This window comes from Impatiens glandulifera, chromosome 3, assembly GCF_907164915.1.
Source record: "Impatiens glandulifera chromosome 3, dImpGla2.1, whole genome shotgun sequence".
NCBI lineage: Eukaryota > Viridiplantae > Streptophyta > Magnoliopsida > Ericales > Balsaminaceae > Impatiens > Impatiens glandulifera.
In genome coordinates this window covers 47,300,617-47,327,356 of record NC_061864.1, presented here as the reverse complement: position 1 = coordinate 47,327,356, position 26,740 = coordinate 47,300,617, and the positions used below count along the sequence as shown (strand labels likewise).

The window sequence follows — 26,740 nt, the reverse complement described above, 5'->3', positions numbered from 1 at the left end:
TTCCGTGATTTACCATGAATGTTTAACTCATTTTTTCAAATAGACGTTGTGATTTATTTCCATAAGAATTGTTCTGGAGTCTAAGTTATAATTGTAGTCTTAGGACCTGGAGTTATTTCTTAGATTGAGATATAATGTATTAGTTGGAGACCAATGAACGAACACAAGTATTATTGACTTCAGATTTATATCGGACACCGTCATTTGCTCGAGCCGCTCTGAGATGTCGTATAAATAATTTGTTAGGGCCACGTCAAAACTATAATAGGCATGGCATTGATGGAGTGCATCATTTCTCGATTTTATACCGAGTTAGCATTTCTCACATGCTTGCTTATCCACAATACATTACTCCATTTGCATGGTTGACTGTTCTAGTTACCCTTTTTGTTCGAATGAAATCAAATATTCTTCAAAAGGTTTTAACGAGGTCTCTTTAAGTTTCTTTAGCGTACCAAACGTATAAGACATTTGAGGAGTGATGTTTTTTCTCGTTTTTGTATTTGATCTTCATTTGGGATATGAAGTTTGTGATTTATGATCAAGAAACCATGTTGTGAAATGGAAGTTAACGAACATGCATGATCATCCTAAATTATATATTTGTCCTTAGCATCTTCGAATACTTGAGTTGCTTCGAGATGTCATCATTTACATATGGTAGCATGTCACGGCTCCATCAAACTATAATAAGCCTCCCATCAATGGAGTGCATCATCTCTCGACTTTACATCGAGTTAGCATTTTTCGCATACTTGTGTATTCATAATGAATTGTTCTATTGACACGTGGTTAGATTTTCTAGTAACTCATTTTGTTTGAATAAATTCAAATATTCTTTAAAAGGATAAATGGGCTTATATCCATTACGTTGAGCATACCAACGTATAGGACTTTGAGTAAACAATTTTCATTCTCGTCTTTGCATATCTCACGATCGTTGTGTGGATCGAGAAATGACTTCGTCTAGATAACATGATCGTCCTCATCTCGAGGTAAGGGAAAGCCAAAATGTCATGAGCGTGTATTATGGAGTGATGACCCTTCAATGCCTACATGGAATGCAAATATTATGTGCATGAAGCATAATCATTTATGTGGTTTTTGTGATACTTTCAATTAGTGGATCTCATTCTTAGTTCGTTGTGAAGAACATGTGGATCTTAGAAAGATGGTTAAGAAGATAAATCACATCAATCGTATGACGACCCGTGTCGTCATTTATGCATATACACGTTCCTAAGAGAAATAGGCGCACACTTTCCAACTCGTCGTTTTTATTTAAATGAAAGTATTTAAAATTGTGGGTTCGTCATAATCATAAGAATCGTTACAAAGCTTCATCCCTCATTCTCGCCTTACAAATGCACACAATGTCTTAAAAATTATAAGAAAGGATTTACGTTTAATGGATAGAAAAAGAAAACTAAGTCTTCTTCGAGCTCCTCATTTTCTCGTCATTTGGTCTTTTGTCTTCTTCATTTGCTTTGGTATACTTCTTGTAGAAACTTAGCCACAAAGGTTAAATCTCTTTCTTATCGAGATTGTCTTTGTCTTCGTGTTGTTCCGCTCGGAATATTAAAAGGCATATGGCTTGTGGTCGATCATGACCTTTATGACTAAGTCATTTCATTAAAGGGCACTATCTTGTATAGTTTGAACATCTCATGGTGAATCCCACAACACTTGCGATGAGAAATCCTAATGGCTAGTGTCGTGGTGTTGATCATAAACCTCTACAAAAAAAAACACTAAAGACATGCAATGTTTTTTTAAAAGGGTATAATGTACTTGTGAGCACTTATTTTAGCTATAATTCATGCACGTATTTACATAAATATTGTAGGCACATAAAGACTTTTGATGTGCCTTGACCACTCAAGAATGATGAACGGTTAGGTTTTGGGAATCGTAATTGAGATTTTGTTTTAATGGATATTTCATAAGAGAGAGTCCACTCATCCCGTCGGAAAGTATAAAAAAATCGCCAACTAAGAGGAAGCATCGTCTCAATTAGGAATTTCCCCTCATCCCCACGATGAATACCCCCCTCAAAGGGACCTCATTGTCGGGGAGAAGGATTGATCCCGCGTACCTAAGTACATCCTCTTGCATCATTGGTCAAATTTGGAACAGATCATCATTCTTCATTGGCAAATCATTACACATAATATTATAGGCGTGCAAATGATGACGCGTAATACACATCGTGTACTACCTCAAAACATTATGGCAATGAGCCCAAGATTAGAACAAATGCACGTAGAAAGTAGAAAGACGAAATTGAGTGATGTACTATTTTTCGCTTTTATTTATTACTTTTGTTTTTTTTGAATTTTTACCTTTTATATTTTTTGGTTGAAAGGTGTAAAAACATTATTTTTAAGAATGGCCAAAATTTTATTTCAAGTTCAGCATCTACTACTCCCCAATAGAGTCGTCAAATAGTTGTAATTCCAAAAATCAACCTTCCCGAGAAGGGGTTTTCATTACTCGATAGTCGCACCCCACTCACCTCCTCTCAAGTCTTGGGTGAGGCGAGGAATCAAAATGAGAGGCTTGACTATAATGTATTTAAAAACATCAATTTAGACTAGTTTTGACATTTTAGAGTCGACACCTAATTTACTATTCGAGAAATTAGGAAAGAAAAATATTTTGCGTGTTCAAATGCATTTTAGAAATTTTGTTCTAGGTTCAGTGCTTAGTTATACATGAGAAAGGGCTTTTGTTCTATGTCGCACATGCCTATCACTTTATAGTCTCCACTATAAACTTTTGGCCATTTAAAATAATATTATTCTATTATTTATTTAATCCTAGGACATGCGTCTAAAGGTAATACAAACCTAAACATGTGTATAGTTTTGTATCATTTTATTCCTAGAACATGCGTTTATGTCATGGTCATAAATCTAAAACGTAATGAAATAAAATAAAATACTAGTACTTGTGAGAGAGAAATGAGGCTAAAAAAATAAATGTACAAATTATACTGTAAGAGTGAAGACACTCTGATCAATTCTGGAAAACAGCCTAGCTCCAGCAATCAGAACAGAGCTCTTCATCGACGGTTGCTAAATTTATTTTCTCATCTTTTTAAGCCTTCTATGCCCCCCTTGATTCATCCCGGGTAAATATAGGCTACTGTGGGCTTGTCCTAGACAATCAAAAGACCGGAGATTGAATCTTTCCAAAGAGCTCATGGCCTTCGTTTATGAGACATTAGGGATATATAAAGAAGCAGACGAAGCTGAAAAGGGAAAGTGCACGCCTTCCGCGGGTTGCCCTTCTCTCTTCCTGAGATCGTTCGATCTTCCATTTGTTGTTTTTGATTAGGTATATGTGCAGAAATTTTAGATCTAATCTAAAATACCTAATCATTGATATAAAAGCATAACTGATAGAATAAACATACAGCTTGAAATGGTATACCTTTGATGCGTGAATTTGACAGATCTGGTTGATTGGATCAGGATCAGAGCCCCACTTGTTGCTCCTCTATTTGGTCCACACGAGTTCCAATAGATCCGGTTACCGTCGATTGCTAGATCGTAGGATAACCAAAGGAAACAATCTGATTGCTTGCTTTCAGAATCAAGAGCACCCTTTGTTCTAAAGAACTTCTCTCCAGCTATAGAAAAAGGGGGATGGGGAAGTTTTTGTGTGTGTCATTGATTATCGAATAATCATCCTTTTAAATGCCCTTCTCACCTAGGAAAATTTATTTCCCTTTTAATTGTCATGTAAGAAACCTTCCACCTTCCTTTTTGATAAACCGTAACATATTTATGACAATAAAATATGTTATAATTTTATCTTTCATAAATATATCCTCAATATATATATTTATTTCTTTCTTGCTTAAACGTCTTTAACAATATCTAATATATTGTTTATCCACAAAGTTACTCTTTTATTTCAAAATAAAAGGAATAATATATATTATTAATATCTAATATATTAGTAATATAATCATTCTCATTTCATCTATTGGTAAACCCTATATGTGTGACCTCGTAGGACCCAATTATAATAGCTGTAGGTATTACCCTATTAATCATAGTTGGCTTCTAGCAAAGCACTACGACTCCTAAAATAATTGGATTAAATTAATTTTCTTAATTGTCCTATTCACATTTAGTCATTGCACATTGAATTAAAGGACATAATTCCTTCACCATTGTCCCTACCTCCAGTCACCAAAGGAAACACCCAAAAGGAGGTTCTGCCCTCAATCTTCGAAAAAAATAGAAGAGGATCCCCCATCTCATTTCTCTCTCTTTACCTTTTCGGTTCCTTCTTCAGGTCTAGACAAAAGCAAGCATATGCCTGACTCTTGAGAAGTATGGGTGTTTAATATTTGGTCTGAATATCCGATCGAATTTGAATAAACCGAATTCGAATTTCATTTTTGGTTTTCGAATCGAATTCTAAACCGATTCGAATTCAAATACAATATTTGATTTGATTTTTAAATTTGAGTTTAAACTCGAAAACCAAACCGAAAACCGAATTATTTTTTATTATTTATTTTAATTATATCATATATAATTTATTACATTTAATTAAATAATTATATATTAAATTATCATGGGTCTCCTACTATATCAATAATATTCTTATACAGTCCAATAAAACTCTAATCCCACCTTTCTTTTCCCCTTCCTCTAGCCGTCCATATTCCAGTCGTCCTAGTCTTTTCAGTTTCCCACCTAAAAATTATAACTCTAAGATTCTCTAAATATCTTCACCTATCAAGATATCTCATCAATAATATCTTGATAGTCGCCAACATTGTTTTACTTTTATCGTTCAACTGTCGGACATTGATGATCGGTAAGTCACTAAGAATAGTTGGTGTGATTTTTACTATTTTTTATAATTTTAGACTTTTAGTAGATAAAATATCTCTAATTCGAATTTAAAATTGATTTGGTAATAAAATTTTAAAAAATATGAATTCGATTTGAATTCAAACCGAAATATCGAATTCGGTTTGATTTTAATATAATTTATTTGAATTCGGTTCGATTTCAAATTGGCTAAAATAAATCTAAATTAATCGAACCGAGGAACTCGAACAACCCAAAAATCGAACCGATAAACACTCATATTGGGAACTTGGCCCTGTTTAGAAGATGGAGGTCTGGACAGTTGCTATGTCTAGGCCTCGTTTTGTTTAAGGAGTTTGGGCAGTTGTTGCGCTTGATTGATTTCTTTATCTAGTTTATTTTATAAAAATGAGCTCAAATTTTAATTGTGAATAGTGGGTAAAATGTATTTTAAATTAAAAGTTTTTTTTTTAATATTTTATTATTAAGTTCAAATTTTATCATGATTTGGTTAATTTATTTAGATCAAAATAAAAACCCATTGAAATATCACCAACTCCATTTTGTTGAGTGCCTTTACCCTTCTTCTCTTTTCCTTTCTTTGGAGATATAATTGTGGAGTTTATGGGTACAACTGTTTTTAGATGATACTTGTTAACATAATATTTCCTATCAATGTCAACCCAAAAATTGATTAAATTGGACCAACAAGTAAAATGAAATGTAATCGACGGTTGTGATCAAATGTGCTGGGGACAAATTTGGAAATAAACAAAATTAAATGAAAATGCAGTGGATGTCCCTCATTTATGTAATGGGTTTGGGTTGTGATCAAATGTGCTGGGGACAAATTAGGAAATAAACAAAATTAAATGAAAATGCAGTGGATGTCCCTCATTTATGTAATGGGTTTGGCTGTCTCAAATATTACATCTATCTTAAATCTACCATAGACTTAGACTTCATTATTACACTTTTACCCCTTATCAATCTCCACTAATTAAGTTCTCACTTTTCTTCTTCTTTTTATAAGTATATAATATGAGTTATTAGAATATAATTATATAATATCAAATATTTATTTATAATTTTAATTAATTGAAATATATATATATATATATATATATATATATATATATATATATAATTGTGGGAGATTAAATGTAATTAACACAAACTTAACAAGATTAGATTATCATGTGATATGATGCAAAATCTTTCATTTTTATTTGTAGTATTATTTTATATTTAAATAAATGTACATTAATTTTCATAGTTTAAGAAATTAAAAGTTATTAGTTCTATTTTCGAAGATAAATTATTAATGTGTGTAAACAAAAATTGAAAATTTTCAACAAATATACAAACAGATAGTTGGCAATTTAAATAATTAAATATCAAATGATCAATATATTTGATTTTTTTTTTCATTCTCTTTTTAATTTATTTTGATTTAATTAATATTATAACTTATTATTTTATACTTTTAATAATCTAAAAATAAACTTACCTAATTTATTATTATTTTATTTATAAAAATGTTAATTTTTTATTATTTAGTTGGTTGTATTATATATTTATATTTTTAACTATTAAACTAATCCATCCATCAAACGTTCAACCACCAACTAGCTAACAAAGATTTTGAAAATTCCACCAGATGGTTTAAACGGTTGTTTCGGTAAAAGACCGATTGAACTTATATTCGTATTTTTTTTAATAAATAAAAAAAACATTAATGTTGAACTTTAAATTATGTTATATGAGATTTAAACTATCGAAATTGTAATTATTCGTTTGTCTCGTCTTTATGACAAACTTCGTTCATTTGAAAAAAAAAAAATCTCAAATTATTAAAATTTTAACATTTAAAACATAGACAATTTGTTCTCAACCATACTAGGAAAATTGGAACAAATGATACTAGAGATTAGTGTATTTGCAAAAAGTGCAAGCGCATATTATTTTTTTTTACAAAAATGCCCCCGTTGCGAGACGCAACCGGCATTCGCGAGACGAAAAATCATCTCACAAATGTCGGGTACATCTCGCGAATGCCGGTTACGTCTCGCGACATGGGCAAAATCGTCCGGAAAGAATCGGTTAACATTATTAATTTCTTTTCAAAATTGAAATAATAATAATAAAAAAATAAAATTAGATCGAAATGATTTGGTTAGGTTTTGCGGCATCCCATCCCATCCCATCCCAGGCTGGCGGTCTACAAACTGCCGGTCGGCGGTAAAACCAAAAATACCCGCTCTAGATCGCAGTCAACCGCTTTTCTCTCTCTTTCTCCGGTGAATCCAGTTCTTGAGCTGATCAATAATCAATTCAATGAATCAATTCAATGAATCATTGATATCATATCCATCTCAATCATCTACATTCTTCTAATTTCTTTTCTTCAATGGCTTCGATCCGAAGAACTTTATCTCCTTATCACAATCACAATCACAATGCTTCCTTTTCCCTGCCTCCATCGCCCAAATTCTCATCCTCCTCTCAACCATCCACCTTTTTCCTCTCTCTCCGCCGCTTTCTTGACGGAGACTTTCTCCGCCGGACTTCTCGAAAACCTCACCACAAATGGAAAAGATCATTCTACGCTTGCTTCTTGTTCTTCTTCCTAGGGTTTCTATTCGGCGTCATGCCTTTTGGTCAAGTCGACGATGATGATGTTCAAATTCAAAAGCATGATTTCTCCTTCGGAAACATCCGCCCTCCGACCCTGGAAACGACGACGGGCATCAAGGAGTTGATTGTTGATAGGGTAACAGTCTCTCATCCTGAGAATTTTGTAGTGGATAAGGTGGAATTGGCTGTTGATGGAAGGTTAAAAGCAGTGAATGATAGATATGATTTCATTCCAAGGAAACAGTTGATTGTTATCACTCCTACTTATAATAGGGCAATGCAGGCGTATTTCTTGAATAGATTGATTCAGGTTCTTAGACTAGTTCCACCTCCACTTGTTTGGATTGTCGTTGAGATGAATTCTCAATCAATGGAAACTGCTGAGATACTTAGGCACAGCGGTGTTATGTATAGACACTTAGTTTCCGTTCAAAATTCGACAAACATAAAGGATAGAGGTGTTCATCAGAGGAATAAAGCTCTCGATCATATTCAGCTACACAAACTTGATGGGATTGTTTATTTCGCAGACGATGATAATATCTATTCACTCGAGTTGTTTGAGAGGCTAAGAGGAATAAGGTAATCAAATCCACCATTTACTTTGTTTGATTCAATCTTCAAATTATTAGTTTTAGCAAAACTTTGATGAGGGTTTAGTTGTTGAGATTTGTGTTTGTTTGTGAAATTGTGTAGCCGGTTTGGTACATGGCCTGTTGCAATGCTTGAAGAAGGGAAGAACAAGGCGATGTTGGAAGGTCCTGTATGCAGCAATGTAAGTAAAGTGATTGGATGGCATACAAATGAAAAAAGCAGAAGACTGCGTAGATTCCATGTTGATATGTCGGGGTTTGCATTCAATAGCACGATATTATGGGATGATCCAAAGAAATGGAAACGTCCCAATTCAAAACCGATTCGCCAACTTGACACGGTGAAAGAGGGTTTCCAGGTACACTGAGTCATCTCTTGGATTCCCCCTTTGAAAGGTAAGTTTAAGTGTTTTTTTGTTGTTTTGTTTCTTTTAGGAGACGACATTTATAGAGCAATTGGTTGAAGACGAGAGACAAATGGAGGGTTTGGCTGGTGGTTGCTGGAGGATAATGAATTGGCATCTTCATTTGGATCCAGGACAAGGGTTTGGCTATCCTAAAGGGTGGCAATTATGGAAAAATCTTGATATGATCATCCCTGTTTAAGTAAAGCAACAACAGTTTAATAGTGAGTGTTGTAATTTCAAAAGAGCACCAGGAAACAGGGCAGCAGCAGTTTATTGGATGGAACTGGTTATGATTGGGTTTTATACACGATCAGAGACAGACGTCTATCTCTCGATTCTTTGACGATTCGCATCTTGGAGAGCGATCACTCAGCATCATCATCACTTAATTTTGTGGTTTGATCATTTTTCATGATTGAAAATATTTCTATTCTTTCAAGTAGTTGTAGTAACTAGTAACAGAGAGCATTGTTAATTCCCATTGTCATCGATTTCAGACATACTTGGTTTTGCTTATTCATTTATGTTTAAGAAATAACTCGACACGGTTAAAACTAGAACTAACATTAAAAACATGTAAAAAAGAGGAGCATATATGGGTTTTTTATGTCAAGGTGAAGGTGAAGGAATGTATGTAAAAAAGGTAATTGATTTAAACTATGCAAAATCAACATCAATAACTCACTAATACCTAGACAACAAAACCATCCCCTCCACCCACCCAACCCCCAAAGGCATATAATACAACTCTTGAGAGCTATCTAAATTTATCTATCTATAAAATACAAACAATTCAATTCAATTCCAAGATCTGGATTATTGACTCTTTAGGGGCAGGCCAATCTTGTCGTCTCATGTTGTGGCTGTCCCATGAACCGAAGAAGATGTTTCGGCTGCCGCCTGTGATTCGTTTGAAAGTCCAAGTAGGACTAGAGTTGGTCTGAAATCAAAATATCCATAATTTCAAATAAATAAATAAATAATTGAAAAGGTATATATATAGGTTGAATTGAGGGTGGCATGCCTGGGAATTGAGCTTCTCACACCAGGCTGGTTGGCATATGACACAAGGGGGCCTCTCAAATTTGAATATTTGTTCAGAGCATTTTCCAGTGGAGCAACAGGTAACTGCAAATAAGTTAAATCATAAGAATATTACAAAATCATTCAAAAACCATCTCACTTCTTGTAGTAATTAATAGTAAGTAGTACCTGTAGTAATACTGGAAAAGAGTGAGGCTGAGTCTGAGACACACACTTAAGGAATCCCACCCATAATTTTGGTAACCTCCAAATCTACAATGTGTGCAAAATATATAAATCATTCCTTCATACCAATACACCCATGAAACTCAGTCACAACAATCCTCAGTTAACAATACCTGTCTAGTGACGAGCTTCGACAGTATTTCCATGATAAAATCAACCTGTTGGAAAACCCCATTACTCATATAAGTAAAACTCACTATCATTCTAATAGTATTTGGATCCTCTCTTTGAAGCCGGATACTGATTTCTAATTAATCTAAAAAAATGCAATAAATAGTTAGTTACCAGAGTAGGAAAGGCATTAATGGCCTGAATAATTGTTCTCATAAAAAGCAAAGGTAGAGGACTTTGCTCAACCTGAAAATAAGATTTTCAAACCAACATAAGCTTTTGACAAAATGTACAAAAGTGCTCCATTCCTATCTATGATGATCTTACGCACCATTTGATTCAAGGCTTTTGCCAAAACCTGCTGCGTGAAAACCGTACGTTGTTCAAAACAAGCTGTACAAGCATCTGTAATCTGAGATATGATAAAAAAAAAATACTTACATAAGAAACAATCCTCAAAGGACCCAGTTGTATCAATAAAAGATTGACTGGAGCAACTAATTAAAGATACAGAGTGCTTAACAGAAAAAGGGTAAAGTAACGTCATTCAACATAAAAATCACATGAGGTGAAGGGCTTCTGTGCAGATTTTCATCGTATCCAATAAATAAGAGCCAAAACAAATACCTACCTTCTTAAGTGCGAGGCTATCTTTCTCGGGCGTTATATCATGGATTGCAACTAACACTTCGGCTGGTGTCAGAGCTGGACCAGTATGGGCAGAACCCTGATGCAAAATGTTATCAACAGTTAGGAATGTCTATTAAAATATTTTTAGGTAATGCCAAGAATCCTTGAAAGAGAAGTCAATAAAAGACAATGAAATTTTTACAATAATAGCAAATAGAAGAGAATAGAGAGTCAATCTCCGATGGACGTGCAATTCAATAATAACAAATTGCACCGACAACATGTGTACCTAACGATGTTTAGCTAGATAACTATAAACACATAATCTAAGATACAATCCTTTGTGAAAACAAGCCAAAGAAAAACTCAATGGCATTGACCTTAAATAAGAAGATGACATCACCTGTAATATATGAGCAAGAGCTGTTTGGAACTTTTCTAGTGGAAGGTCCACAAGACATGGGATAATTGGCAAAACCTGACACCAAAAATGATTTTAATTAATATAACAATATGTAAGCTTTTACAGGCATACCAATGACACATTCTAAATATCCCCAATCTTCAAACAAACAAGCCATAAAAGAACAATGAAACTGCAACTAAAGAAATCTTGGGGAAAAAACACGACAATCACCTCCTCCTTTGAAAAGGATGACAGAACTGGGATGAGAATAGAAGCATCCTGCAAAGAAAATAGATCAGTAATAATAGAATCCAGAAGGAGGAACAAAGTAAGTTCACCAGAAAAAAACCTTGATTTTAGTTTCATATAACTGTTTTACAGTGTTAATGAGATCAGGAGAAGGTTTTGATCCTTCAGATAGGATCTGCAGCACCTATAAAATATATATAAAAAAAGGTTTCAATAATCCAAGCAATATAATGATGTAGATAATAGGTTGTGGATATCCTTTTCTTCTCAGAAGTCCAAGGAATTAAAAGCATACTTGGATCAGCAGATTTTCGCTTCCTTCAGGGGGGTCAGATACTATGTGTAGCAACTCAGAACATGATGAACCCAGTGTTCTTACAAGAACAGGAATATGGCGATGGACAACCTGCACCATAATGAAACCCTCCAAGGATGTCAAAAAAAAATGTGTTGCAGCATAGCTAAAATTAAGAAACCAAAATGTGCTCTTGGTAGTTTATGCCTTTTGCTATAAAATATAATGACCAGTAAGGGCTATTTACTTGTTAAGACAACTAGGTTGAAAAGGCTTGTCATATACACAAAGAAAAATTACTCTTCTACTGGTACATCTGACATTTAGATTTTTATAAGGTATGACAAAATAGGCAATACTGGTATTCCTATTTCACCAAATGCCATATCAAATGAGATATAACACAGGAAGATCTAAATGCAAGAACAATATCAACCAAAAGTAATAACTCCAGAGTCTAAACTGATCATACTTGTGTACATACCTGCTTAACAGCCCTTGTAGCCTGTGCATAATTCTTAAATAAAAGTTGAATAAGACTAGGTTTCTGCAGATGAACAAGAAAATGGTACAAAATAATCTCAACAAGGGTTGGAAAGATAAATAGTTCAGATATAATGAGTAATGCACAAACCTTTGTGCATAAAGCAAAGAATAAAGAAATAAGGCGATGGGCTTCAGCAAATGAATCTGAAGATTCACTTTCGGGGCCTGCTTGTTCACCCTTCACTGACTTTCCAGGTTCAGAAAATTGTGAACCACTAACTGATGTTACCTTCCCCCCTTGCTGAAATATTTGAGCAAACAAGTAAATAACATGTTTTTTCTATCCACACCCCAAAGGATGGTGTTGTCAGTCCACCTAAACTTGGAATCTAATATCAGAAATAAAAGCAAATGCTAAACATAGTAGGCAAATGCTTGATGTTCATAAAAAAGTAAATGAACATACAACTACTTAAAGAACCCATCATCAGAATTCAAACACCCAAAAACATTTATGTTTCATTATTTCACATTTTCATCAAGTCAAAACTACACTAATAATTGTGGGCAATGCGATCTTTGCATTTTCTGAAGGTTTTATGAATTTTTCTTTTCGAAACAAGTAAAGACTACATCAGTCTCATTCAAAACAATTCAACTCGTATGCACAAAACTCAAGCAAATCTGCACAAAACAGAATATGGGGGATAAAACCCAAGGCCTGAGAAACTAAAATCTATGAACGGTAACCAGATTTTATGAGAAGGCGCAAAGATTCAGAACTCTGAGTTATCACAGCGCAAGAAGAAGAAACTACAAGTATAGAGATGTAACAAGGAATAAGTACATACCTCCCTATCTGGCTTATTCTCAGGACAAATTTCTTTACAAGACTCCGAAACAGAAGTGCGCTGATCAATAGCTGATAAGAACATGTCTGTTGCAAATCTCTCAATATTCTCTGATATGTAGCTTAGCACATAGAGTTTGTTCGTCACCTGTTCAACAACAGAAGAAATAAATTTGGACATTTATTATGTTTCAAGAGGATATCGACTAAGAGTTGTAGTAACAGTGAGTTCACATTCATGAAAATAAATATTCTCTTCTGCCAGAAAAATGAAAATTCAGTTCAGGTGTATATATGAAAAATCTCCATACCAGACGTATAGCTTTGGTCCTAATGTCATCTTGGGAATGCACTGTACACTGTCATAAAAAATTACAGCAATAAGAATCATATCCAAAGGAAAAATTACCTACAAACAAAAAGGAATTCAACTGGGGTTTAAGCATACTTCCCTTGACCGGTTTGCATGTCACAAGAACATTTCCTACGTATCTATCTACCTTTTCTAGAAATCATTTAGTGGACACATGCTCCTCAAGCTACCAGATAAAAATGAAATATACAAAAGGAACGCCAGTTACTATTTGCATACAGGTAATGTTATATTCTTAAATATTAGCTCAGAATTTTCAATTTTAAGCCTTCTAAAATGGGGTAAGAAGAATTAGTTTACTCAGGTATTTCTCCCAACCTTACAGATAATGATATTCTTAAATATTACAAGTAATGTTATATTCTTAAATATTAGCTCAGAATTTTCAATTTTAAGCCTTCTAAAATGGGGTAAGAAGAATTAGTTTACTCAGGTATTTCTCTCGACCTTCAAAACCATATTTGCAAGTAAGCTAGTTAAGAAGATAATTTATGTTTGCATTTAATATGACACTTCAGGCTTCCAGATTATGTTTTATCCATATATAATTCAAACCAAATCATGAGATTTCCTTCTATTGCAGTTTCATGTCCAGAAGTAGAAAATCTGCATGGAATTCTTAGACGGAGAGAAAAATATATTCTTTTGATATATTATTCTCATAACAGGATACCAATTTATACAAGTGTGGAGTTGATTTTCCTTAATCAAAATAAATTAGAATCCCTAAAATATCTCAACTATTATATTCTAATTTCCTCAACGAGGGTAAATCTGAATCCCTAGAATATCTGAACTAATTTATTCTAATATATATATATAGAAATAAATTAGGGAATAAAATAAATATAGTTTGACTATTTCCACACTACCTTTAGAGCAATATTCAGGCAAGCTTGGCGATTGGGTGGACGGCCCAAAATCAAACTCCAAACAGCACCCAAACCCTGGGTTACTCGGTCGCCTTCGTGAAGAGAACTTGATTGATAACTTGATGAGCATAAATCGTCCAACAGTTTTAATGAGCTGTCAGACAAAAATGGAACTTCACCCAGAAGCCGACTAAACGACTTATCATTTGCTGGAAGAGTATCCAACAGTGATTTTGCCTGCAATACAAGAAAGCATACATAAGTAGAATTTTAACATACTACCAAGAGCCATCTTTAAAAGATCCCACCAATCTTAATAATGAAAAATAAATAAAAAGCCCACCAATCCAAGCAGGAATTTCTCATAGATTTCACCAGCAAATGAGGACTGTTCAGATGGGTCAGAAACAGTGAGTGTGTGAAGATGGTAAAGGATATGTATGCCAAGATCACGTCCCTGAAGACAAAAAAAAAATCCATTAATTATTACTAAAAAAATCCAAAGAAAACATGATATAGAATTTTAAAGTCTATTAACTCCAGCAAGAACATTGATGAAAGCTTGTCTTTCTTCAGAGATAAAGCAAATGAATTGCACAGTGAAAGCCACACATTCTTATTAAAACTTAGTTTCTTCAGTCAATGTTCTACTGCTCCATAATCTTATTCACGTGCCCGTAGACAAAAGATCATGTAAGCATGCAAGATATGTGATATAATGAAATAACTAAACATCAATTGTTTGTTGCCATATTTGATAACCTCTACAAATTAAAGTTGACCACCAAATGAAACTCTCATTTTGGCAAGTATTCAAAACTTATTGGATTATTAAGAATTCCATCCATATTCCTAAGAAAAATGGATCAAAACCAATTTGAACAAGCAACAACAAATAATGTCATTACCAGTATATACACAGTAGTACAAATTAGCTGCTAAGTGATGATTCAATTTAGTCAACCAAAGATCTTTCCACTACAAGATTTTAAGTTGGATTTTATGTTACAGCTGTTATATGTGACCATGCTATATCTTTAATATAATGCAAATTAAGATAGGAAGCTGCAATAAAGCAAATACCTTTTGGCTTTGGTAATCTGAGACAACATGCTTTTGCATCAGAATGATAATCTCATCTTGAGTACCAATCTGCAAGATCAGAGACTTTTTCAAAGCATTCACAAGTTAAGATGCCTAATAAACAACTCAATTCTGGACAGACATATAAAACTGATGTGTCCCTTGTTATTTTTAGTATAATTCTTATTAAAAACAAAACAATCAAAGAGAGTAATCCATGTCAACCAAATGGGTGCATGAGTACAATCGTAGCGATACATATAGCTTTATTTTAACATCCAATGAAAGCCTGTCAAAAGATTACAGAAATACAATAATGTAAAACAAGTCTTGCCAAATCCGGGGTGGTGTCTTCTGGGCACATCTTAGAGGATACCTCAATAAATCACAGTAAAAGGAATCCAAGAAAAGCAGATTAGACAGTTAGTAGGCAGTTATGCAATACTTCTAGGATTCATTATGCATTTCATTTTCAAGACGAGATTAGTGAAGCTAAACATACAAATGACCTATCTTCTCACATGAATAATGAGTTGAGAAACCCACTTCAAGGCCATGTAAAAGTCAAATAGAATAGTTATTCAATTTGTCCTACAAACAATCATCAGGAAAACACAGTTTTAATTCACGAGTAAAAAATGCAAAAGAAGATAGATATCATGGGGATTTGGTAGGAACAAAACATGATTTAAACATCCATCATGCATGCAGCCAAATAGTTCTAATTAAACAAGAACTCAAAAATAAACCCTACCTGTGCAACCAATCGACCAAGCAACGCCAAGCCTGTTTGAGAACAATTTGTTCCCTGTAAACCAGTATATGACCTGAGAATACGTTCAACAGCCAATGACTGAATATTTTTTTGCTCTTCTTCTGTTAACTCTACATATGGTGGAAGCGGCGGCAAATCACGCTGAGGTTCTTCAGCAACACTCATACTTGTATCAGAGAGAGATGTGAGATTAGGTTGCATCAGAGACATATCAAGAGAATCATCTTCTGCCACCATGTCTGATGAAGTTTGCTGCATTACTTCCTCGTCAGTTTCATCAACATGGGGTAATGCAAATGAATCAACATTAGGACCCAGAACAGGCACAATCTCCTTGATGAGTTCACTCGAAGTTTCAGCATTTGGAATTGACTGGTCACCTCCGAAAACTACAGTATTTTCTATAATCGGTACATCAACTTCTACTACCTTGAGATCCGGAGGCAATGAAGAAATTTCAGCATCAATAACCACTGGGACTGATGGAGTGGAGTCCCATTTGATTGAAGTGATGACATCCTTAATAGGTTTTGGTAGGATTTCAGCAGGTGCTGCTGCGGCTGCAGCTGCACGTCGTGGATCAAGACGACGGGGTTCCTGTAATAGTTACTGAATTTTTATTTTGTAAAGAACACTTGAATGCCAGATATCATTAACCAGCTAAATGAAATACATAATATATTAGTAAAATGTTAATACAATGTTAATACAATGCAAAATAAAAACTATATAAGGGCACAACGAAAAGGCTTAAATGTAGCTTATGAGTTTACCCTTCGTGGATCACGTTTAGGCTCTGTTGTGATATTCACTGAATGTGTTATGCCTGAGGATGATGTGCTAATGGCAGATGAAGGAGGTGCTACTATTTGAGCTGACAAAGGATTTGTGGACCCAATAGGTGTCGAGGCCAAGACAGAAAAACTTTGGATACCATGCTGAGTTAATGGCGTGGTGTAATTTCTTGATAATGGAGGAGAAACATTAGGCAAGTACTTCATGTTTGCCATGATCATATCAGCCATGACCTCAGGAGGCAGTTGTGATACTAACAGTTCAAGAGAGTCAGCACCTCTATCTCCTTCAGCTATTAAAGCTCCTATCATGGAAATCATTTGCTCAACAAGATTCATAGCAGTTCCCATTGTCGGGATATTCTGAGATACTCCATTAGAAACAGAATCCTGCATACATCCATTTGTTTGACGAGGCAGCACCACTTGTGTGTTAAGATTGTGACGAATTTTTTTCAAATCTACACCACTAACACGATCAGATTCTTCATTTTCCATTGGCAAAGGGCGTTTCCTTACAACATCCCCTCCGGGAAGCAGCTGGTTTGTTAACTGATCTTCCTGAAACATACATTAAAGAGTAGACAAGAATGACTAATATGGAGCCATAAAACCAGATGAAATGATCTTGAATGCTAAAGCCCAAAATATTTACACCAATAATAAACCAAAAGCAGGTGAATTACCTTTGCCAGTCTGGTATCTCGTGAAGCACGCTCATTATTTCTCATTATTTTCTCAACTTGTCGAATAACTTGATCTGCAGCTTCCCCAGCATTCATCCCTCGTAGTGCTCTGATCAATCTATCTCTAGACTGACAGGACGAACATGCAAATTGTGAGGAAAGGATAAAATGCATATTTTACAGGGAATGATTCTCTTTCTATATCTGAATCTTTAAAAACTGAGAAGGGATTTAAATGTAGATCAATGAATCAAATATACCTCTAAAATAGGAGGATAAGTACATCTAAGAAATCCCAGAAAAGCAGATCGAAGAGAATACTGGAAACTGGCAATATGACCTCCTTTCACTGTTTCAAGGTTCTGATTGAGCTCAAGCATTCTAGACAGTATAGCATTATAGTGCAGTGGCCTCTTTCTTCCTATACTTGCAAGACTGAAATATCTAGGTGTTAGAGGAATCATAAATCAATATGGTCGTAAACAATACAGGCTAGAGAAAGTGTCTAATAGCTGAAAGACAACTACAACATGGATATAGAACAAAAACAACAGATTCAAAGCAAATAAACCAAAATTATATGTGTCCTTGTATGCGGTGACTAAAACCATATTGTTGTCCCGCGCTACGACTACAATTGGTAAAATATAATTATTCAGGAGGTAGAATTAAGGGAACAAAATGCTGAGACTGTTTTTATAGGAATGATTCTTTTTTATTTTTATTTTTTCTTGTTAAGACTGGGTGTCCGGGGTCAGCTTAAGCACACCTACTAATCCTCGGGGAGGCTAGTAAAGCAAAGCACCGTCATGACACCTCACTTTAGTCCAGGTACTTTCAAACAGAATTGAACCTCAAACTTCAGGGTGGCAAGCCCCTTAGTCCAAGCCTATTGTCATATGAGCTATCCAGGATGGGTTTGATAGGCATTATTCTCACATTCATAAAATAAAGTCTTCCTTCATACTAGTTTGGAACGTCAATTTCTTGCTCTGCAAATTTCCAAGTGTATCAAGAGAATGGGATTCTACCTTTAAGCATGCATCTGATGATCCATCAAGAAGAGAAGGGAGTAGGAGTAAAGATGTTCAGAATTTCAATTTCTTTAAAGTCCATGTTTGGAACACATAACATGTTGTAGATCGGTGTAGTGCTTTTACATGAAATTGTACATAAATTCTAGTTCTGGGATGAGATTAGGCATAGTAAAATCACAAGAATTCTCTTAGGATTATGTACTAAGAGACATGATGATATTCATTGATCCAGATGAGTTATAATTTTGTTTTTCTTGTTCTGTCGGATTCGATATAATCCCCTACACAGATGAGTTACTTGCATGCTCATCATTATCAAAATCATTGTTCAACTAAGCACTTGACCAACATTCTACCAAGAACAGATATTGCCTACCCTTGACTCCTCGCAGCATCATATGACCATGCATCTGAATAGCACTCATTTAAGTAGGGCCTATATAACATTGACAAAAGACAATTGAACTAGCAAAGAACAGCAACTTCCTGCTCTTATGTGACTATCTACGTAAATGTAAAAAGAGATCCCTTATAAACCTCCACATTAAATCTACTTGTAAACAAGTTATCCTAAGGCCTATTCGATGCAATTCTTTCTAAGGTACTGTTGATATCAACAACAAATCCAGGAGAATAGTAAGGATCAATGAGTGGAAAAGGCAGCAGGGAAAAATTTTAAGATCCACCAATACAAGCATCGGAATATATGCAAGGAACAGTTATATATACAATCAAGTTTCTTTAATATCTGTTCTATCTCTACAGAATGTCCACATTTGATGAACAAAATACTTCTACAAAAACAACAATGCTCAAATGAATATCAGATATGTGTTTCTTCATTTGTGCAAATGTTAAGAGAAGCTGCAGTACTTCTAAAGCTTTATATGACACTCGACTATTAAACATAGTAGTAGATAACCTACTTGGAGTAGAAGGTGGACAAACATGAGTTAAAAGCAATGCAAAGACCAAGATCAATGTTCTAATGCTAGTAATGTTAACAAAAATCAATCATCCTTAATAGGCTTGCCTATTCATTCTCTCATCTAACAGAAAAAAATGCGAATGGGATCATACAAGTCTTATTTCCTTAATAATCATCCCTTACTCGATTTAACCAAGTCCTAAAAAGGTACTTCATGACAAGAAGCCATCACATATGATACTCATTGAAGTGTGTTAACTTATCTTCACAAAATAACATTACTTCTTGTACAAATGTCATATCCCTGTTAGGCTGTTACCATGGTTGGGACGGATTCTTTATATATGATACACCTTCTCTTTCGTCCCTGTCATTCAATCGATTCATAAACACTACCTCTCGTATGCAAATTTGGCGTCTTAAACAACAGCAGCAAACTGCGGAGTCTCAGCGACATTAAAAGGAGTGTTGAAACTGAGTGAAAGAGAGAGCGTATGTGAATCAACTATGGAAATGATTGTTTGTAACTATTCCTCAACTAAATTAGCCAGTTACAGAATCCCTTTTTGTCATTGTGAGATGTCAGCGACCTGCTTGCTAATCTGTGATGAGGAGTTTCTTTTTAAAAAGACTAAATTGGAGGATGGTCAGATTATATTGCAGAAGATTCAAAGGAAATAGAAAATTATTTGTGACCTACTTGGATATTGGATTGCAAAACAAAAAAGATTCAATTAACTTCCAGAATAAATGTGCAAGCGTGTCTGTGAAGTTAAACAATACAACTGTAATGAAGCACTAGCAAACTACAACTACATGACAACCAAGTAAATGGTCCCTCAGATAGTTTACATAGCACAAATTTGTTTAGTCAATATTACTACTGTCTAATGGTGTTGGCATCAATTCAGCAGTGCCCAGATATCTCCTATCTCCCATTTATCTGAACCACGATTCAGCAATGCCAAGAATTTCCCAAGTACACCTGCCAGCCTGCTGCAAATAATACCACAAACAGACAACAAAACTTGTGCTGCAGCCTATTCTCAAGCTGTCGTGCACTCCGAAATTTTATGATGGGAAAAAGAAAATGCATTTAGCAAAACTGGGTCAGATAAATGTAGATAAGATACCTGACAATATAGGATACAGTTAAGCACATGATTGATGATTATCTCAAGTGAGAGCAAAGAAAGAGAGACACTAGACTATAACTGGCCTAAAAATGGGATTATCTCAAGTGATCTAAGAAAACTATACTCTAAAGCATTAGTCTCTGTATTCCATGGAGACCAGTAAATGAGAGTGAAAAAAACAAAAAGACCCAATGGATGCAGAACCAATATCCACACATCAATCAATCAATCAAAAAGGATAACTGCTAATATATGCTCTACATACCAGCCTCCATTTCGGAGGCCACGAGTTTGAGATAAGTTATACTGAAAATTTCAAGACAGTGATGTCAAAAAGTAGTTTTCGACTATCACCACTTAGCATTGGTTAATGGATTTTTACTGCTTACTGAGGAAATAAAATATTTCTATTTCAGTTTTATATAGAAGTCAAGGCCATAAAAACATCAGCAAACACAGATAATTATTCAAGAGATCAACAGAAAGGAAAAGGGCAACCCACCAATTAGAAACAAATATTGCCAAGGGACCAGGGAGCCTGCTGGCTGATTGCATCATATCTAATAATATCCCAACAAATTTACTTGCATCTGATGTGAGAGCAGCTGGATCCAAAATAGAATGTCGATGGCCACCCATCATCCATGAAATATTAAAAATTTGTCTTCTTTTTGTTGCTGCAGAAGAATGGCAGATAGAAAAGTTGCCCATCAAAAAATGTGCTCAAACACATTGACCAACCAAAAGCAACATAAAAACATAAACCTCTTATTTGATGTTGAAATCAATTACCTTCTAGAGTTGACTTTTTTGAATCAATGGTTTCTGGTGTGAAAAATAAAATATATGTCTCCATGTGTTTTAGTGCCAGCAACTTTGTACCAACAAAATTTCCCTACATTGTGAAACCCAAGAAACTGATTACTCAAATATCGAAGGTAAAATTTAACCTAAAAGTGAAGTACAGCATATTATATTATATACAACATTAACAGATTCCAGAACATCAAGGAATTTGCAAACAATTCACAACTTGTATGGCAAAAAGCAGCTGACCCAAATTGCTGAAAATTTTATTTAATATCACTATCAACAGTATCATGTGTTTCATAGAGTTGAAGAGCAGGTAAAATCTCCCATACATCTGCATAGATTATGTAAGATGACAACTTCAAGTTATCAGCTAAAAAATTGATGCACATGTCCAGTATATAGGAGAAGCTTCAAAATCACATATTCGAGTCTGAATCCCATCCAAATCCAAAGTGCATGGTGAGATATAAAACATCCCACGGGCTTTGGCTCAACTGATATATAAACATTCATCATGAAGGCATGTTTACCAATAGCAAGCAACTTTTTTTGTGAAACAATACTTCTTAAGAAACGCTAAACCTAGACAACAGAAAGAAACAAACAAATAAAAGAAGAAGAAGTGATACCTCCCACAATAGACTAAAAATAGCATCCTTAAACTTAATCATCCATGTCCAAAGTTCTTCAAGCCACCTCTCAACAAAGCCACGCCGATTAAGCTGTAGATTAGAAATACAAAACCTAGTTAATAAAAAGTACAGCTAAAAAGCAACACAACAATAAAAAGAACTTAGAAAAGAAGCAGCTCGTGCAGGCACCTGCTTGTTAGGATCAAAAGTACAGATGTGGCCATAGGAAGGAACAATTAGCATGACAAATATAGATCAGCAAAAGCAGCTATGAACTTATTCCATGGAAAGATAAAGCATAGGCATTAGTCGCTTGTTAAGATATCCGTTTATAAGTAACAAGCTGTGACGAGCCAGACCTCTCATTGCTAAGACAAGGCTCTTCTCCAATGGAGGGTTAAAAACAAGCATTTTTTAGAGGTTGGATGATCTATAAAAAATATAGATATATTCATCATTCATTTTTATGCCTTTTTCTTTATTTTTAGACCAGGATTTTTCCCTTGGAAGAGGCTAGCGCAACATCCCAGCACCCCCTACCCCCTCAATGAAGGTGCTTTCAATTGTAATTGAACTGGAGACCTCAACCTCTAAGTTCAAGATACCACTTGAGCTACCCTGAGTGGGTTCATTTTCATTCACTTATATATAGTCATTTTCAAGTGATTGTAAGCATAATAGCACATTAACTAACAAATGTTAAACATAATACAGGGTCACTTTTCAGTAATACAAAACCAGGTTTTGAACATAAAATGAGTTGAAAAATATCCCAAAATGTAGTACCAAATAAATGTTTTAAACCATCAAACAATATCATAAGTGAATAGGCAGACCTAAATGTTGGAATAGAAACAAATAGAGCCCAAAGGGAGGTATCACAAAAATATATTGAGGCACAAACCTGCAACCATAACTCTTCTAAAACATTGCAGAAGATGTTAGTGCCACTAACAATAGCTTGCCGAACAACAGTGGGATCGTTGTCCTTTAAAAATGATAATAAGGCTCGAACTAATATTGATGAGTGTGCCATTGCCTTCATATTGACCTCCTCCACAACTCTGCCCACAAGGTCAAAATATTAGAATGAGGTTGGACAATTAAAGGATGGGAGTACACCAATGCAAGGAATTTATACCTACAGCCTACAGGTCCTAATGCCAGAGTACATAGTGCATGTATTTTAACAAGACTCTTAACTATGACCTCTAAGTCCCTAGAAAGACGAGGAGAGATGGAAGTGGGGAATTTCACATAAATAAACATGATAAATTAACAAAGTGGATGAAAAGACATATAATTTGAAGATGTGTGGACCTTATTACGGAGTAGGAATATTATCTCCATGAACAGTAAAAAAATATTTGGGTGATAATAGGATCTGCTTTTTTCACAAAAATTGATGAAAGTAACAGACAAAAGATTGTTTCGCAATCTCATGAAACTCTAGCAGAAAATCCATGTGAATTTCTTCCCGAGCACCATCAAAAACAACAAGGTTATACAAATAAAGAAACTTATAGAAACCAAGAACCTGGGCTCTAGGTCAAGTTGATAGGGACTTTTTTCAAGCACCATCAAGTCAATGAAGAAGGTTATGTGCAAATAAAAGAAAAGATGATTATGACAAAAAGAAATATCCCATAGCAAAGATGATGTAATGTGATGCATATATTCAAGAAAGAAAACACTATAACTATAAAAAGCATTTCCATTCAACAAAACATGGAAAATCTAGATATATACAAAAAAAAAAAAGTACATGACTTTAAAGGTTGCAGATGTTTGAATGATAAGGCATACTTAGACAGTATAAGTTTGCTTCGCAACCAAAAACGCACCAACTATGATGAGGCACTTCTCAGTTTCATACAAAAATAACTACTAAATTTTGAATGAAGAAAGACAAATCTATTTTAATAAATATATCATATTAGTAAACAATCCATGAATGATCAGGTTGGCTAGAATGATGTTCACAAAAATGCTTAAAATCATATTTAGATCTCTATCCTTATTATTGTTATATCTCTTCCATTTTATTGGGGTTAACTCTTCTTTTCTTTCTAGCATTGACATTGGTAAGAACCTCAGAACCATTTTTACATTCAAAGTTTGGATGAGTAAATAAGGACATGGAAAATGAAAAAGACTATCTATGACTCTCATACAACAAAATTCATACATGGGCTATGTTCCATGACTATATTCACAGCATTCAACTGAAAAAAGGCTTAGTGTTTTTCTACTGAGCTAATTAAACACCATAATTGAATTATTTACTTGATTCACTACAAGTTTTTTTTCTTTTTTGAGAACGCACTTTGTTTGGCAAGAGAGGAAATGGATTGTGTACATTTTAAAATGATTTTATGATGTTCAGAAAAACACCTTAGGCTATGTTTGGTTCGGACAGAATTGGAATTGGGGGTCCAAATCCTTTGTTTGTTTAATAACATAAACTAATGAATTGAAATAAGAATTATAATTCCAATGGATCTCCTAGATTGTTTCTTCTTGTTTTGCACTCTTTTCTGTTTTGATGATTTATGATTTCTGGATGCCTTCTATTGTAACTTATGACAACCCTTGTCATAATGTCACATGTTATATTCCACGAGGCCATGGGTCATTTTATGTAATTAGTTTAGGCCCACTTAGATATGAAAGTGGAAGTATATATATAAGGGATAGATAATTATGATGAATTTATAGTTGAAACTTGAAAGAAAGACTCTCATCTCTCATCTTTTTCATATTCTGCTATGAAAGTGTCACTTGTTATCAAGGGTGTATGGAAGGACCACAGACTAGCATGTAGAGGATTATAGCCTTAGGTTAATATACACTATATAAATGAATTGTAACCTAAGGTAGCCACAATTATGTATGAAATGAATAGAAGAGTGTGTAGTATCCCTCACCACTCCTTTTCTTGAGTCTCATTCCCTTCTTCTTAGTCTCACCCCATTTCTCTCATATCACATCCCCTTCTTCTTAGTCTCACCTCATTTCTCCCATATCCGATCCCCTTCTTCACTTGTAAACCCTAATCTCTAATATCCATTTGGATTATCAATATTAAACTATAACAAAAAGTTCTTTGAGCTCCTCATCTAAGGACTTGGGACAATCGTTTCTCATCTCTTCTAGCATTCATTATCTCATCCCCTTCTAGTTGCTACACATAACTTGAACTAATTTAGTTTGGTTTTCTACCCAGGTGTGTGAGGCTTCTGCAAAACTGGGGATTAATGAAAAAGTGTCTTCACTTTTTCCAAAATAAAAATTATACTTCTGATGAAATTGAATGTATATAACTTTTTTAAGTTCCAATTTCATCATACCCACTCAGGAATTGCAATTCTATCATTTCTCCAAACATAAGAATGAATTGTAATTCAATTCCAATTCTTATAAAATTTTAATTATAATTCTTTATGCACATCAAAACATAACCTTGATAATGTTTGGTTTTAAACCATAAATTCTATAATAAATCAAATTAGAGGCTAAACAATATGATTTAAGAAATCCAAAATCACCCTTTTACAAACAACCCCTAGGTAGATTGGGAAAAGTACAGCTCAACTTTATCTAATGTGAACAGATAATTTATGGTTCATGATGATTATAATTAGTCTCAGTAAATAATTTTCGATTTTATCAAAGAAAAATAAAACCTTCTTCATTAGAAGATTTATTAGGTGAACAAGTTCATGTTTCCCCCAGAGGCAGACAAAAATAAAGTACTCTTAGGAATAAAAGATTCAGCACTAACTTACTAGGATGAGTAATCAAACGAACCACCTTTCAATCTCTAATTCATTAATGAATGACACAACAACAGATTTCTAACCTAGAAACATTCTTAATTTTCGTATAAATAATGCATGGTGTCTACTAGGGAAATTATACAATAAAGCATAAGAGGTACGCATAAAATTGTAGCTTAAACTCACTCAACAAGGGATTTCCGTACGAGTCTCTCCGGAGAATATTGAAGCTCGAGCAAATAAGGAAAAAGTTCTGAAGCAAGTGACGGATCGACTGAAAGCAAAATATTCTTAGCCTGCTTCAAAGAAGAGAGTTTCACCGCCAAATCGCCATGGTTATTGGCTGCAGCGAGGAGAGACAAAGCATGATCCCTCGCATGCCCAGACATGTTTATTCAGGCGAGAATAACCCTTGTTGCAACTGTAGATAAGGGGAATACAATGAGAAAGTACGATTTGTGTTTTCTAGGGTTTTGATGTGAGAGTAAACGAGGATTTCATCCTTAGGGTTGAGAAACGCACATGTATCGACTCGCTATCCCCCTTTCTCTCTCCACCGCGGTTGGAGTTACAGATTCTGGAGCTTGAAGAAGGAACCAGCCGATGAGGGTTTTTACATAACCAATTGAACTCTCAAGAACAAGAATGGTGAAAGGTATTGTTTTTTTTTGCAATAAGTACTATACATTTTTCAAGTATATGCATATTTATCCTTATTTTTCACATCAAAATAAAATATGGGGCTCAATTAGGTCATTGCTTGGGCTCCATTAATAATCCATTAGATAATATTCGAAATTCGATTCGAATAGTCCACTAACTCTCGTGTTGTTGTTTGAATAATTCATTGGACAATTTTCGAAGGCTCGAATATGTCATCCCGTGTTAAAATAGGGCTCAAATAGCCCACTAACGAGAGCGGTCTTCAATCTTTGTAGGGACAGAAATGTCATTTCGTTAGAAACTTATTACGCGGAAACTTATTTGTGAATTTATGTGACAGTAAATTAAAAAATCATTCCGTGTTAAAATAGGGCTCAAATAGCCCACTAAAGAGAGGCGGT

At 34.5% G+C, this 26,740-nt stretch overlaps 2 protein-coding genes across 5 annotated transcripts; one reads left to right on the top strand and one right to left on the bottom strand.

Annotated features, from left to right (window-relative positions):
* The first annotated feature begins 7,054 nt into the window (after window positions 1–7,054).
* On the top strand, window positions 7,055–8,988 carry LOC124929489 (probable beta-1,4-xylosyltransferase IRX9H). Its single transcript, XM_047469865.1, has 3 exons — window positions 7,055–8,054; window positions 8,169–8,424; window positions 8,501–8,988. Exons 1-3 carry the CDS (start codon window positions 7,246–7,248, stop codon window positions 8,669–8,671), a joined length of 1,236 nt encoding a protein of 411 aa, XP_047325821.1. The 5' UTR covers window positions 7,055–7,245; the 3' UTR covers window positions 8,672–8,988.
* Window positions 8,989–9,103: 115 nt separating this feature from the next.
* On the bottom strand, window positions 9,104–26,340 carry LOC124929488. Of its 4 annotated transcripts, XM_047469862.1 has the most exons (28): window positions 26,199–26,338; window positions 25,863–26,097; window positions 22,802–22,961; window positions 21,895–21,987; window positions 21,245–21,347; window positions 20,955–21,129; window positions 17,612–17,786; window positions 17,352–17,480; window positions 16,645–17,226; window positions 15,851–16,468; window positions 15,097–15,165; window positions 14,357–14,470; window positions 14,014–14,250; window positions 13,080–13,127; window positions 12,770–12,916; window positions 12,067–12,219; window positions 11,917–11,979; window positions 11,433–11,543; window positions 11,238–11,321; window positions 11,120–11,167; window positions 10,886–10,960; window positions 10,484–10,579; window positions 10,184–10,264; window positions 10,027–10,098; window positions 9,855–9,899; window positions 9,685–9,768; window positions 9,497–9,600; window positions 9,104–9,412 (listed from the first exon to the last, which is right to left on the bottom strand). In XM_047469862.1, the coding sequence occupies exons 2-28, from the start codon at window positions 26,063–26,065 to the stop codon at window positions 9,325–9,327; spliced, it is 3,957 nt and encodes a 1,318-aa protein (XP_047325818.1). In that variant the 5' UTR covers window positions 26,066–26,097; window positions 26,199–26,338; the 3' UTR covers window positions 9,104–9,324. The 4 variants fall into 4 exon arrangements, with proteins under 4 accessions (XP_047325818.1, XP_047325816.1, XP_047325820.1 ...); XM_047469860.1 differs by having other exon boundaries at window positions 25,863–26,340; XM_047469864.1 differs by lacking the exons at window positions 9,104–9,412; window positions 9,497–9,600; window positions 9,685–9,768; ... (17 more) ...; window positions 17,352–17,480; window positions 17,612–17,786 and adding an exon at window positions 20,024–20,449 and having other exon boundaries at window positions 25,863–26,340.
* Between the last annotated feature and the right edge of the window lie 400 nt (window positions 26,341–26,740).